We start from the raw sequence: 16,305 nt of genomic DNA, 5'->3' as shown, positions 1-16,305 counted from the left end.
TAAAATCTTAACACAAACAGATCCTGACATTGTGGTATTATCAGAAACTTGGCTAAGATGCACTCTGAGTGATTCTGAGGTAGCCTTAGATGACTACAACCTTTTTAGATGAACAGAAATTCAAGAGGAGGTGTGGCCATTTACCAGTAGACGAAGAGCTTGTTTTACCTGTACTGTTGTTAATGCAGTCACAGAAGAAAAATGTTTTGAGTTTTTCACTCTGAAAGTGTGTATTGCAAAAAATAATTCTGTTATTGTGGTTGGTGTATATAGACCTCCCTCTGATTCCTCCTCAGCTGTTGACAAGATAGCTGATCTTTTAGCTCCATATAAAAATTGAGAGTTGATTATACTTGTTGATTTGAACTTGACTAGTAATAATCTGACTGATTATTTAAAAGAGGCCTGTGGGAATATTAATCTTTCTCAAGTAATGACTGACCTTATCAGACCAAACTTAAAAGACCCCTCTAAGTCATCTCTGATTGACTTAATTCTAACAAACAGAAAAGAAAATTAAAGCTGCAAGCAGCAATGATTGGGCCCTCGCATCCTCGTGCATGCTGGAATTTGCTGCAGTCAAAGGGGATGTGGATGTCTTCAGGTATGGGCTCTTACTCATTGCACCAAACAGTTAAATATGACTTCCTGCATCCTCTATGTAGCACTAGAGAGCACCCACAATTATATGTCATGTCACTGTATATCATGTGTGGATCGCATCATGTAAATTACATGTTAATTGGATGATGTTTGTTATATCAGCCTAACATCCTGTTGTCAGTACATGGTGCTACAACTATGACTCAATATTGACATGTAAATGTGTTCAGGCTGGGACTCTTATCAAGCATGAGAAATCTGGTGCAGGTTGGAAAATGTACATTCAAGTTGCAACAACTTCCCGCTTCATGGTGAAACATTGAAGGCCTGCACATAGCCAAGACAACAGCATATAATCCAAATTTAAAGTCGGTCGAGTTAAACCTCTAGGAGAAGTTCATTAAAATACAAAGCCTGGAAATTGCAAAAAATAGCGCTACAATGGCGAGGTAAATTTTAAATGGCTGACTTCCTGTTGGACTCAGGGTATGACTCCAACAGGCTTTTTTCTGCATCTGGACATGATACATGTACCTACCAAATTTCGTCCATCTACGCCAAATTTAAAGGTGGGGGCTTTTACTTTTTAAAAAAATTTTCTAGGGGGCGCCCTCGAGTTACTTTCCCACACCCAAACCCAAGAGCTATATCAGACAACTAAAGACAACCCTTCTGACAGGTGGGCCAAGTTTTGTGAGTTTTCAAGCATCCCTAGCCCCTCAAAAACAGCTTTGTGTTTAATGGCAAATAATGCCTCGCCATGGCAACAGCTTTTGATTAAAACTCAAAAGCTTCACCATTTAGCATCATCAATGTCCTACAACTTAGCTGATCAAATCTTAGGTGGATCTGGTTAACCTGCTAGGAGTAGTTAATAAAAGTATGGGGCCTATAACTTCCTGTTGCCAGTAGGTGACTATGATTCAATTTTGGCCTGTACATGTTTTCAGACCAGGACTCTTATCAAACATGTGAAATATGGAAAAGATCTGACCATGTACAGTAGAGCTACAACAGTTTGTTTTGCAATGGCAAAACATCAAAATTCACTGAGTTGCTGAGTTGCTACGGCAACAGCGTTCAATGAAAACTCACAATCTTCAAAAATAGCATCACCAAGGTCTTAAGGCTTTTCTGACCAAATTTGAAGTGGATTTGTTCATCCTGCTAGACACAGGTCATAAATGTACAGCACCCATAACTTCCTGTTGCCAGTAGGTGGTGCTATGACTATGACTCAATATTGACACATAGATGTGTTCAGGTCAGAACCCTTATGAAGCATGAGAAATTTGGGGCAGATTGAATGATGTACTTTCGAGTTACACCAACTTCCTGTTTCATGGCATAACATCGAAATTCACCACGGCAATGGCATTCAGTGAAAACTCAAGATTTTGATAACTTTTCATCAGAAAGGTCTTTAGATGACACTGATCAAATTTGAAGTTTTCGGGATTAAAGCTCTAGGAGGAGTTCATTAAAATACAACCCCTGGAGATGGCAAAAAGCACCAAAATTGCACATGAAATTCAAAATGGCCAACTTCTTGTTCGACTTGGGGCGTGGCTCCAAGAGGCTTTTTTGTGCATCTGGACATGTTGCATGTGCCTACCAAATTTCATTCATCTATGTGAAATTTAAAGGTGGGGGCTTTGAATTTGAAATTTTCAAGGGGGTGCTATCGAGCCATTTTGCCACACCCATGCCCAAACCCAAAAATATTACATTTTTCACCACCTCTGATGAACCTACAAAGTTTGATAAGTTTTTGAGCATGTTTAGGCCTTCAAAAATGCGTTTCTTTTGGAAGAAGAAGAATTAAAGCTGCAAGCAGCGATGATCGGGCCCTCGTGCCCTTGCATACGCCGTGTCGGGTGCAGTCGAAGTGCTTCAGTCATGGGCATGTAGATGTCTCCAGACCAGGGCTGTTTTCATGAATGAATGAAAGAAGAAGGTTAACATCACTTCCTTTGTTTGCTGTTTTGCCTGCTGCTGGGGCTGCTTCATTGAAATATCGTAAGGGGCGCTATGGAGCCAGTTTGCATCACTGACTGAATATTGGTATGAAGACGTGTTCAGGCTGGGAGTCTTATCAAACAAGTAAAGTTTGGTGTAGACTCGAGCATTTACACTAAAGTTATAGCAATTTCGTCTGTCACGGCGAAACATCAAAACTCAACGCCACACCACGGCCACACGCTTCCAACGCTAGTTAAATCTTTTGATAACTTTTGATCATACACTAGTGTAGATGACACACACTAATTTTGAAGTCGTTACAATGAATTCTGTAGGAGTTTGTTAAAACACAAGGTATGCGAAATGGCCAAAAAAACGCTAAAAATCACCAGTTTTTTCAAGATGTGAATCAGATGATGTTTGTCATATAAGGCTAACTTCCTGTTGTCAGCAGGTGGCGCTATGACTATGCCTCAATATTGACATATAGATGTGTTCAGGACAGGATTCTTATCAAGCATGAGAAATTTGGTGTAGGCTGGAGCATTTACAATGAAGTTATAGCGATTTCCTCTGTTGTGGCAAAACATCAAAACTCAATGCCACGCCACGGCCACACACTCCAACGATAACTAAATCTTTTAATAACTTTTGATCACAAACAGAAATTGTTAACCTAAACTCATAACCGTGATATGCTATCGGCTAGCACTGAGCAAGTGGCAAGTGTTACATGTGAAATTGTAAAGGCTGGATCTTCTACAAGATGTACTTAGCCTGTTGTAAAATCATATGTAAATAATAAAGGGTTATATTGACATTGTCGAAAGTGCAATGCAATGCACTCATAAAAGTTTTTTACTCCACAGCACCACACGGCCACCATTTTGCAGCTTAAGGAGAGCCCCGTTTCTTGTTCCCTCTGTTAAAATAATTCATCAAAATTTACTAGTGTGATGAATCAACAAAAGATAAGGAATTTGGATGTAGATTTTTGAATATCAATGTGACTGTGTTGTACAGGTAAGATTTTTCATGTATGATTCAACAATGATCAAATCCAAAGATGGCAAGCCTCCGTAAAAGGATCCACTATGACGACTGATGTCAAGAGAATCTGAAATTCATTGGATGGACTATGAACTTTGCTGATTCTGCTCGAGTGGTAGGATAGACGTGCCTTCACTGCTCCTGCATATCCCGCAAGGAGAATAAAAGATTTTAACACTGAAGTCTCACAATTTAATGGTGCGTGCTGACACCAAGTTGGAGGTGATAGGTTGTATTGCATTTTCAATATACGTTAAACGAAACTTACTGAGTTGGTCTCATTTATCATCCATCCTGCTCCAGCAGTCAAGCCTTGGCATTTGGTCCACCATCAAACTCAATACTGAAATTTGTATTCTACCTATTGAACTAGGTGTTACACTGAGGTGACCAGAGTCTGAGGAGAGGAGGAGGATGCTGGTGACTTTGAGGAGGACGGTTTCTGTGCTATGCTGTGTGTGAAAACCAGATTGAAACGGTTTGAACAGATCACTGGGGATGAGGAGGGCTTTAAGTTGAGAAACGACAACATGTTCCAGTATCTTTGACAAAAACAGGACATTCGATATGGGCCAGATTTTGCTCAACATATCAGGGTTGAGTCCAACTTTTTTGAGGATGGGAATGACAACAGCCAATTTGAGTGTTTGGGGGACTGAAGAGCTGAGAGCTGAAAGAAGAGTTTCTGTAATGAGTGAGGAGATAGTCTGGGAGACAGTCTTTAACAAGATTGGATGGGATGGGATCCAGAACACTAGTGGATCTTTCCATTCCTACTATGAGGTTGGAAAGCTTCAGACTTGGGAGAACTGAGACTAGGGGCTAAGTGGGGGACAGTTGGGGAGATGTAGGGCAGGGAAGGTGGTCAGTAAGGTGGGACTTAAACCAGAAGTGGGCAGGGCCTAACTGGAAGATGTTATTTTAAGCCTGAAACTGACTTGGGTTGATCAGAAGTTGCTATAGTTATTGTTTATTAAAAAAAACTAAAGAACAGCTTTCTGTCTGAGTTTTCAGAATTTTTGTCAGTTGCTCTTGTCAAATATGATAGAGTAATTTTACTGGGTGATTTCAACTTGCCAATAAATGACTGTTCATATTCTAGAGCAATGGAATTTATGGACCTTGTTACAAGTCTAGACTTTACTCAACATGTGAAGAATGCTACTCACAACAGTGGAAATACACCGGACCTTATTTTTACAAAGGGTATTGATGTCGACGTGTCATCTATTTTACAGGTTCCAGTTTCTGATCACTCCTGTGTCTTTTTCAAAGCTTCTCTCTGCACTTCAACTAAGTGTTCAGAGCCTGACACATATACTTACTGTATTGACACCACTGCTAGGTCCATACTGGCTGAGTATTGACCTCATATACTTGACTCCTGTAGTGCAAATTCTGATTCCCTTAATCATCTCACAGACAATCTGAATAGTGCCTTGCTCAAAACATTTGACACTGTTGCTCCTCTTACAACCAGAAAACGTACTCGGATTAAATCAGCGCCATGGTTTTCAGATGACAGTCCTGCACTCAAACAGAAAACTTGACAGGACCATGACAGATTTTTTTGCTAATTTGCCCAAACTCAAAAACATTAAATGAATAGAACTTTTTGGATTTTGACTTGATCAACACCAAATATGGTATACAGCCTTGGGGGACAGAGATACACATTTCTATTGTAAATTAGTGAGATCGGTTGAAAAGCATGGCTGCCATCAACCAAAATATCTTTGCAAAGGGCGGGGAGAATATTGGCCATAACTCATTAACCATTTGTCCGATCATTAATCTTGGTACATATGTTCAGTTCGTCATTGGGAACAGGTTGACCACAGAAAACCTGGTGGACAGAATTTCACCAAAATTGGTGTGCATGCTCTGTTGGCAAGTATTAACCAAAACCTGACGTGTCATATTGATCAGTGCGTGGCCTATCACATATTTGCTCATAACTCAAGATGCCTTTGAGCAATCCTGCTTAAACTCACTGGAGACTATCTCCTGAACATACACACCGAGTTTCGTTCACATCTGATGAAGGAGGGACAAATGGCAGCACTTTGAGTATACAATTATCAAAATGCTGCTCATCTTCATGAAGGTGGAAACCCGATTGTTGCTGTTTGCAGCTTTAATTTATGATTGATCTGCTTCCACCTGTTGAGCGCAAAAATGTTTAACCCGTAAATCGCTGCTTGCTTGTATGATGGGTAACCAGGGTTAACTAAGTGTAACACAAGCAAGATGTAAACCAGCTACACAATACATTGAAACATTAAGTTCTTGGTATAATCGTTGAGTGGACAGGCGATGGGTATTTTACATAGATGTTTTCATTTAATTGATAACAGTTTGATAGTCTTGAGCTCCTTGGCCAAGGTTTGAAACCGCAATAGACTGTGCAAGCCCAGAAAAGGGCCAGCCTCTTATAGACCCTGTGGTAGTCCTCAGTACAAGTAGTGACTTGTAGTGACCTCCTCTCTCTGTGTTGAAAAGATTAAAGGTGCAGTGTGTAGGATTTAGTGGCATGTAGCAGTGAGGTTGCAAACTCCAACCAACTGAATACCCCTGCCCCTCCCCTTCCAAGCGTGTAGGAGAACTTACCGTAAAATTCACAAGAAGTGTGAGAGGCCCTCTCTAAAGCCAGTGTTCAGTTTTTCCATTCTGGGCTACTATAGAAATTTGGCGGTACAACATGACAGGCTCCGTGGAAGAGGACCTACTCCCTGTGTAGATATGAAGGGCTGATTCTAAGGTAACACACTTATGAAAATTCTGCCAAGTCCATTCCACTAGAAGCCACTAAATTCTACACACTGCACCTCATACCCCAATGGGAGCTTTTAAGAAGCGGAGCATTTTAACTGCGGTCAAACCAGCCACCTTTTAAATACAGTTGTGCTGCTGCTACAGTAATTACAGTAGCCCCAAGGCAAAGCCAACAAGCCCAAGGCTACCGTAATTACTACAGAAGCAGCACAATTGAACTGCCCGATTATGTTGACTTGCTGAGATTTTGTTGATTTGGTATTTTTTCCTTGATTTTCATGCGTCTACTATGAGTAAGTAGGCTACGTAGTTAAATGGTTTCTTTATTTGTCTGCTTTAATTGTGTTTATTGTTGATATACGATTGGGAGTCTGCACAGTGTGTTTTGTTTTGAAAATTGACCAGACGCCCTATGCTGTTTCTGTGTCTGACTTCCTGCCCGGCTCAATCTTTTCTGTGCAGCAAAGGCTGAGATCAACTCAAAGTCAACCAACTTAAGGTTTAAATTGATTTCAAAATCATTGAATTAAAATTAAGTCAAAGTTCCATCCTCACCTTCAGCCAGTCTGCTGAGACTCTCCAGCATGCGGATTGTGGTGCGGGCAGCACTGCGGCTGTTACTTTGTCTCTGTAGCTGGTAGTACTGCGTCAGGATGCAGTTGGCCTCCTCAGACACCTGTGGCTGCAAGCGTTTGATTACACAGAAATAAGCCTTCATTTTCTCCATGGACCACAGGCTGGAGGACTCAGCAGGCAGCACTGAGAAAGAAATTAAGAGGACTGATATTTTACCACTTTCATCATAAAGCATTTCAAGGACAGGATGTGTGATGGAAAAAAATAAAAACCATTATGTCATTATTGATGTTACAATATAGGATTACAATAAAGGTACTCAAACCATACCTTAACAAAAACAATGATGAGACTTGCAAGTATAACAGGATACAAGCACCCCAAAGCAATACTGGTATATCTCTTGCATGATTTACAGTTAAAAAAAACTCAAGTTTTGGACCTTTGACCATGTTTAACATAGCCCTTTGACATAATTTTTAACATCAAACATCAATTATCAACACAAACATCCAAAATCATGTTTAATGTAGACATTCAACATCATAACAGTAAAAAAATAAAATAAAATAACAGAAAGCATGATATTTGTTTAACACACCTTTGGGCAGGTTCATATGACTTCAGACACCGCACACTGCCAAGATTAGATACAGCTTTGTGCAATGTCTGCACAGGAGTCGTAGTATGAGCAGAACATTAGCAGACCAGCAGCTAGTGCTCCATTTGTGTGTTTGGCATCAGGCACAGGTCACCCATTGGACCTACACTCAGAGCCCAACACACTATCACTGCAGTACCAGTCAGTAGTTTGGACACACCTGCCATGATAGAGCTTACAATTAAGGCCGGCCAAGGTTGGCCTTGGACCAGCCCCTAGTTATGTTGCTATAGAAAATAGAAATATAAATAGAGAGCCTTTGCCGTCATTGTATTGTACACAACGAAATTATGAGTGCTACTCCTGGTTAGTGCAATAAAAACACAGTAGAATGTGGTCTCACACAACAGGCCTAGACTGCCGGGAGCTTCCCATGATACGCTGAGCTCCTCTCTCCTCCTTTCTCTCTCCATCTATACGCATTCATGCCCCATTAATGCATGTTACTAATTTGGCATCCTCCCTGGAGCTTTGTGCTTTCTCGTCTAACAGGAGACCTTCAATTGCAAACTGCCTGCTCCCTGTGGCTGCAGATCACCTGCCATCCCCTTGGTCCGGTTCTGCTTGAGGGTTCTTCTCATTAAAAGGCAAGTTTTTCCTTACCACTTTCACCAAGTGCTTGCTCATGGGAAATGTTGGGACTCTGTAAATTAAACAGTATGGTCTAGACCTGCTCTATGTGAAAAGTGCTTTGAGATAACTTCTGTTGTGATTTGGTGCTATACAAATAAAATTGACTTGACCTTCCCATTCAAGGGTTTTCTCTATTTTTACTATTTTATACATTGTTGAACAATACTGAAGGTATCAAAAATATAAAATAACACATATGGAATCATGTAGTAAACAAAAAAGTATTAAACAAACCAAAATATCTTTCATATTTTAGATTCCTCAAAGTAACCACTGTATGCTTCATGACAGCTTCATGAGGTCATCACCTGGAATGCTTTTTCAACAGCCATCTGATGTAGAGCCCTGCGCGGGACTGTTTTATTATTCCTGCTCCTGTCCGATTTCTGACCATTACTGCCCACTCCCACAAAGTGTGAGATACACTCCCACCCCCTCACGCAATGTTTGTGTCCACTCCCGCCCACACTCGCAAACATTCTGAACATTCATGCCCACACAATAGAGAGCATACCTGTCGGTAATGAAGTAGTGAAATTACGTTCTAGTGCATAATTACATTCAAACTAATTAAACTAATGCAATAATTACAGTTATTCTATTGCAATAAGTAAGCTACGTCTGTTCTAGGGCAAAATTACATTGTATTTATTTATTTTAACCTTCTTATTATTTTAGACCATGTGTTGTTTACTGTGGTTGTTCGTTTTGCTGAGGTTGTTTCATTTTGTTTCCCTTGTGTCTTTTAACGCACTGATCAGGAGTAGCGCTCCTGATGATGATGGCATGTAATTTGATGCAAGCTTACAACTCGTCCATTACATCCTAAAAGAGTGCAAAAGTAGTAATCGCATGATGCAATATGCACACATTGTTTGGTCTTTCTGTTCTTTGTTCATTCAGGTTAAATCAGCAGGATGCAGCAGCCAGTGGTGCGCGCTCACGAGTGTGTATGAGTATGTGTGTGAGGAGGAGCAGCAGCAGGTAGCGGTGTCAGGGAGCACCAAGAGGAGCACTGACTGAGTACTTGGCACTGAGCACTGAGCCTGCCTGCTGCGCTGGCTAAATCCCAGGACCCGCAGTTAATTTTTGACCGCCTGCTCCCACCCACAGCAAAGTTAAAACCGCCCACTACCGCAAGATTTGCATTGGGTCCCGCAGGACCTCGATCCCAATGCAGCCCTCTAATCTGATGCAGCACTCCATCACTCTCCTTCTTGGTCAAACAGTCTTTACATAGCTTGGAGGTGTGTTTTGGGTCATTGTCCTGTTGGAAAACAAATGATGGTCCCACTAAGCACAAGCCAGATGGGATGGCGTGTCGCTGCAGAATATTGTGGTAGCCATGCTGATTAAGTGTGCCTTGAATTCAGAATAAATTGCCAACAGTGTCACAAGCAAAGCCCCCCCACACCATCACACCTTGTCCTCCATGCTTTATGGTGGGAACCACACATACAGATACCATCTAGTCTCCTTCTGTGTGTGTTTCACAAAGACACAGCAGCTGGAACCAAAAACCTCAAATGTGGACTCATCAGACCAAAGTGCAGAATTTCCTTGTGTTTCATGGCCCAAGCAATTCTTTTCTCCTTTTGGTCTCCCTCAGTGGTGGTTTCTTTGCAGCAATTCAACCATGAAAGTCTGATTCAAGTTAGACTCACAAGACACTCTCTAAACGCGTTACTCAACCAGAGACTGAGGATAATCTCCCAGCTTTTGTTGTTAAAAGTGGGTGGAAACAATTTGAGAGTTTTAAAAATCCTTAATTGCAGAACCAATCCAAAGTCTTTAGGGCGGCCCTTCATATTGAGGTGTTAACATGCAGATCACTAAAGAGGAGAATGGGGTAGGAGCATCATTTCCAGTAAGGCATGTCCTTGACAAAATGTAAGGGACGTAGGTTTGTTAGCAACCGTACATGCTGCTGTTCAAGCAACTACATTGCATTTAGAAATTCCCAGATGATACATAGGTGGGGAGATCGCCGATTGTCTGGTAATGCGAGACTAAATTCACGCAGTCTCTCCCTTGAAATTTTCTGGATTGTATGACTTTCTTGTCTTAAAGTAATGATGGACTGTTGTTTGTCTTTACTTAGTTGAGCAATACTTGCCATAATATGGATTACTACAGTGGTGGAATAAGGCTATTTGCTGAATACCAACACTACCTCAACACAACACAACTGATGGTCTCAAAGCATTGAGAAGCAAGAAATTCCAATTAACTGAGAACACATTGAACATCTCTAATATTTTCATGTAAACCTGGAAATTATCAGAAAGTTTGAGGATAGAACCATTTAAAAAAAAAAAAGTTATGACAATCATGGCTAGACCAAAGGTTTGTAAGGGGGCAGTGCATGGAACTCTCAAACAAAGTGTTTCCCCTATAATTATACAGGCCTGGCCGGCTGCCAGGCCAACAAGAACCCCCGCAAAGCCAGAAAATATTTTTTTTAATGCCAAAAATAATGCCAAATATCCATTCATTTGGAAATAAATAGTGTTTGGGAGCCTCTGTGCAGCACTATTGTGAAACAAGTCAACCTATGTGTCCTTGCCTGGGAAACTCTTGGTAGCATAGCTTCTTTAAGGAATAGCTCAGTGTGTAGTGAGTGTGCAGTCGAGAGAGAGAGAGAGAGCATGTGACAGTGAGGCTGCAGCTACCGGTGTAACCCGCTTACCATCCGAGAGCAGGCTGAGCAGGCAGACAGTGGGAGAGTTTCTGCCAAAGACAAGCACCAAGCCTGGGGAGACATGAGAGCAGCTGCTCGCTAACAGCTACGTATGTTTACAGCAGAGAGCAGGAGGGATGACGGACATCTCACTCTGCTACACTGTTCTGCAACTCTCCTGCAGCTGCGGACGGTCATGGAGCAGGCACTTTCAGTTTATAATTGCAGCATCTGTCGTCTGACTAAGTATTGATAACAAGCTTAGTTAGCAAGTTTATTTGATGAACATGTGCACTGACCAGCAAAAATGAACTAAATGGGTTTTATTTCTATTTTTTTTAAAAAGCAAAACAACAGTGGGGTCAGTGGGCAAGTCATGTAATCAGTGTATGCTTGAGCACCATGTATTGCTGGTATCACCTTTACACATGGCAACACATTTTCCTCAGGGTTCATTCAGGGTTCATATCCTCAGGATAACAACCCCAAACACAACTCAAAGCTTTGCAAGAACTACTTATAGAGCAAAGAAGAACAAGGAGTCCTGACTGTCATGGACTTTCCTCCAGTCACCTGACCTTAACCCCACTGAACATTTATGGGGATACTTATACACTGAGAAAGACAAACATTCTGTGACATCACAAGAAGCTCTTTGGAACATTGTCAAATCATACTAGTATAACATGGGTCATCAGGTTTTGTACAAACTTGTGGAGTCCATGCCAGCTTGAGTGCATTAAAGTGTCATTAAAGCAAAAAGGGGGGCATACCAAATACTGAGATTTTCTAAAATTCATGCTCATTTTTCAAAGATTCAACTTTTCACTCAAATTTTTATGCTGATATATATACAGAAAAGTTACAAATTAATGGAAAAACCAACATAAAGTAGGGCTGTGCGATTAATCAAATTTTATTTTCGATTACGATTTTGGCTTCCAACTATGATGAAAACAAGATAATTGAGATGAAACAATTATTGTTTATTATTGTCATTTCGTAATGATGCTCTCATTTTGTTTTGTGTTACAAATCTAGCACACCCCTTTTCTTTACAGCGGTGCGTTTTGACCCCACCCTAAACGCCTCCAACAGGCGGTGCTTGAGCAGCTGCTGATGGAGGCCCAGCTAACCTGCCTTCACCAGGCTAACTGACAGCTGAAATTTACTGAACCAAAATAGTTTGCATGTTGGCTCCACGGGAAGAAATCAACAGTGTTTGTACTTATTGATTAATTGGTTTTATTTCCTTGCCCACTGTAGTGTGGGCTAACCCACCGGGGCTAACCGGTGCTTCCTCCGCAGGCTCCACTTCACTCAGCTGCCTGACAGACCCGCTGCTTCCTCCCACTTTAACCTGAATAACAAACCAGGGCTCAAGTTAGATCCAAACAGAGAGCCGGGGCTGGGAGGCTAACAGCTATGCTTCCCTCATGCTGTGGCTAACGCTCCACTAGCCTCCCAGCTAGCCCCGGCTCGCCGTTTGGATCCAACCAGAGCACCGAGCCCCGGTATAGATATATGACATTGTGACAAAAATGACTGGTACTGTACATGCCAAAAACAGAGGAAAATAGATTTGAAGCATACAACAGACATACAACAGGCAGCTGTATTGATTAAAATAGAGGTGTAACTGTTGCCTCAGACCCGTGATAGACAACTGAAACACAGTTGAAACAACTGCTGTGCCGACTCGGCGTTAGACCACAGGGACTGTTTTGCCCGTGTCTGCACCAAATTTATCTAAATGAATAATTCACTAATGAAGTGCTTTAGTGTAGATAACTTTTCCACTTTTATTCATCATTGCAGCTCAGGATAATATGAGGTGACATTCTACACACGAATATCTTTTAGGACTCAGTGACATAATGATGAATAATAAAATGTATGCCATCTGCTGCCCTTTTATTAGAAAAATATTTACATACTGTTTATTAGCCCAGAGTAATTTATAGGTGTAACATCAGCCAAATAGATGTTAATAGGCATACATTTTTCATCAACTTTTCAAGCTTCCTTTCACACAGACTATCTCTACTTTTTCTTTCTAGCTTTAGCATCAGAAAGAGCCTTTCCTTCAACTGTTCTGGCATTTACTTGCTATTGGACCACTAATAATTCATCCTTATGTGCTGAGCTAAACTTGGGAGAGACTCAGCAGCCACACATTTCTCCGTTTTCCGTTTAGGAACGGCTGAGATTGACACTACAATGAGAATAGGTGGTCCACCTTAAAGGCCAGTCCACCTTAAGTGAGTCTGGTCAAGTAACCCATTGTTACTAACTTCAAGACTAACCCCCTTCACTGTTCCAGCAATTGAGGAAACAACAGACAAGACTTTGCTTGGTCTTAAGAAGCTGCAGCATTAATTAACTGACACATTGTAGCCTATACTATACATTTACTGCCAGATAGAAAACTTACTGCTAACCTTTTCCTATGCTCCATTCACATTCACCGTCACTTTTCTGCCACTCACTCAACCACTAAGCACACGCAATGCACTACCCTATTCCTTTAAGCAGCTACACTACCAAGAGTTTCCCAGGCAACAACACAGAGGTTGACTCATGTTTTGGAACAGCGTTGCACAGAGGATCCCAAAGACTACTGATTTCCAAATGAATGGATATTTGGCATTATTTGGCATTAAAAAAAAGATCTTTTTTGGCCTGGCCGCCCACCAGGCCTGTACAATTATAGGGGAAACACTGCTTACCTTATTGAGTCCATTTTTCAGCATTCTGCTAAAACAACTGAAATTTTCAATAAATCTATGTTCATAGGTATTGAAGATCTATTTTCAATGTGTATTTTTTTCAGAACTGTATTTATAAATACTACTGATATACTTAACATTACAGATATACTGATTTTTACCTGGGATGACGTATCAACATACAGCTGGCATTGCAGAAACATAATGATAATGATGTTATTGTTTTAAGTATCACAATAACCTTCATTAAAATATTAATATAATTCAAATTCATTTTTAAATTGTTTTGCTTTAAGCATTTTATTTCCAATGTTCTACTAAATTCAAAAGCAAATTCTCTACCTCTGTCCTCCAGAATAAAAGAGGAGATGATGCGATCCCACTCTGCATTTCTGGCGTCCAGCAGAACCAGAACCAGGTCAAAACGACTCAGCAAAGGGCTGGCCAGAGCTACATTCACAGACAGTGGCTCGTTGGGATCATACTGGCCTTTGGGGTTGGTTGCTGCCAGGATGGTGGTTCGAGTGTTCAGTTTACACACCATACTGTAGAGAAGAGAGACAATGTAAAGGAGGATACAAGGGTGAATAGAAAAGTGTTGCTGTCCATCTTTAACCTTGCTTACCAATAAGAATATTGTGTGTGGTCTATATAAGGGTAAATAAGGGTTTAGCAGTACTATGTTTTTGAGTATTACCAGCTATTTTGAATAATGTTGTGGGGAACTAGAGGAAGAATCAAATCACTAAATGCTGAACTTTGGTCACTGCTATGTCTCTTGCCTCAACTGGATGGTTGCACTTCACTGGGCCTTTAAACAAATGCTTTAGGGATGGTGACTTTTTTCGCAGATCCAGTAATTTGATTCCATCCTAGACATCCTGTGTGATTACTCACTCAGGAAGAGGATGAGGATGTGTCTGGTGGGCCTGAGCTCATTAGGAGCATCCTGGTTAGAGGACATTTCTGAAATTTTACTCACACAGGATGTCTAGATCCAATACTGTCAAAATCTAATTTTTCTTACAATGGAAAAAAGAACTATTACCTTGTATACCTCATTACCACCCAGCCCCATTTAAAACTTGATGCATGGTGGTGTTCTTCGCCTAGAGTTGCATTCTATGAGCGTGTGGATATATGCACAACTGTCCTACCCAGCTTTGGCCACGCTAATAGACTGCTGCTCCATAGCTTCATGGATGCTGATGCGGTCATGTTCCTTGATGCTGTTGAATTCATCAATGCAGCACAAACCACCATCTGACAGGACCAGGGCTCCTGCCTCCAGATGCCAGTCACCTCCATCCTTCACCGCTGCTACTGTCAGTCCTTCAACAAATGACATTATGTATCAACAAATCCAGAAATACATAAACTGATTGGATTTTTATGTAAGCATATACAAATCTTTATCTTAGAACATCATGCTGTTGATAACAAATTCCTGATAAATAGCTAGTATAAGGCATTTAAGACAAACCCCTTTAACCTGAGAGCTGACAGTTGAACAGGGTATACCTGCACTTGTTGATCCAATTCCAGCTGTGAGTACAGAGCGAGGCATGATCTTAGCTGCATACTTCAAGAACTGAGACTTCCCTGTGCCAGGGTCACCAACGAGCAACATGTGACATTCACCTAAAGAAGACAAGATTAACTTCACAGTGAGACAGCATTCCCCAGAGGACTATGTATATTCCAGTGATAAAAATCAACATATGGAAATCATTTGTGGCAGTTTGCATATACCTCATAATAATTTATAATAAGTGTGCTGAGATGTATTTAAAACCATAAAGTCACAGTAATTATCACAAAATGCTAATAAAACTGAGATATAGGTGTCCTTTTCAGTTGCCTAATCTAAACACAAAAGAAACAAGAGAGATACCCCTGATCTTGGTCCCAGAAGAATCTGTTCTCTGTACCCCACCAGCCAACACCATAGCCACTGCCAGTTTAATCACATACATGCCAAACACTTGTGGGCATAGACTCAACAAGATCTGGTTCCTACCTACAGATAGAGAATAACAATTTTTAAATAAATTTAAATAGAAATTAAAATAAAACAGGGCATACAGTAGAATTTTTAGTGTTACGAGGCAAATTCTTACATACCAGCTATGGGATTATGTTTGTAGCTATCCCAAAAGTCTTCAAATTCTTTCTGAACATCCTCCATGAGCAGAGCAGCAGCACCATGCTGATTGTTGACTTCTATGTTGTTAGCTTTAAGGACCAGCTCCACATCACAGCGACTGCCATCATAAAAGGGTTTCCAGCGTTGGCACATCACCCCGTAAACAGTCACATCATCTCCTGGGAGCACCACATACAGTTAATAAACAATAAACAAATAAACTGTTAATAAACAATCTAATCTCAGATCATCATATTGGTTTATTTTGTCTTACTGGAACCTGGCTATGTCATGAAGAATATGTTAGCCTAAAAGAATCCACTCCCACCAGTCACATTAATACTCACATTCCTCGAGACACTGGCCGAGGAGGTGGAGTTGTAGCCATTTTCAACTCAAGCCTGTGTTAATCAACCCAAACCTAAACTTGATTATAACTCATTAGAGAACCTTGTTCTTAGTCTTTCACACCCAACATGGAAAACTTTAC

At 40.9% G+C, this 16,305-nt stretch overlaps 1 protein-coding gene across 2 annotated transcripts in view; it reads right to left on the bottom strand.

The window, feature by feature from the left end:
• Positions 1–16,305, bottom strand: part of mcm9 (minichromosome maintenance 9 homologous recombination repair factor) — a 71,493-nt gene that overhangs the window by 11,953 nt on the left and 43,235 nt on the right. For both annotated transcript variants that reach the window (XM_044376538.1, XM_044376537.1), the window contains exons 7-12: positions 15,794–15,994; positions 15,564–15,689; positions 15,191–15,310; positions 14,827–15,001; positions 14,012–14,214; positions 6,946–7,149 (exon numbers count right to left, since the gene is read on the bottom strand). In XM_044376538.1, coding sequence (XP_044232473.1) covers positions 6,946–7,149; positions 14,012–14,214; positions 14,827–15,001; positions 15,191–15,310; positions 15,564–15,689; positions 15,794–15,994 — 1,029 coding nt within the window. The remainder of the gene's footprint in view (positions 1–6,945; positions 7,150–14,011; positions 14,215–14,826; positions 15,002–15,190; positions 15,311–15,563; positions 15,690–15,793; positions 15,995–16,305) is intronic.

This window comes from Thunnus albacares, chromosome 16 (genome assembly GCF_914725855.1).
Source record: "Thunnus albacares chromosome 16, fThuAlb1.1, whole genome shotgun sequence".
Taxonomy (NCBI): Eukaryota; Metazoa; Chordata; class Actinopteri; order Scombriformes; family Scombridae; genus Thunnus; species Thunnus albacares.
The sequence above is the reverse complement of the archived record's forward strand: the minus strand, read 5'-3'. Positions and strand labels throughout refer to the sequence as shown.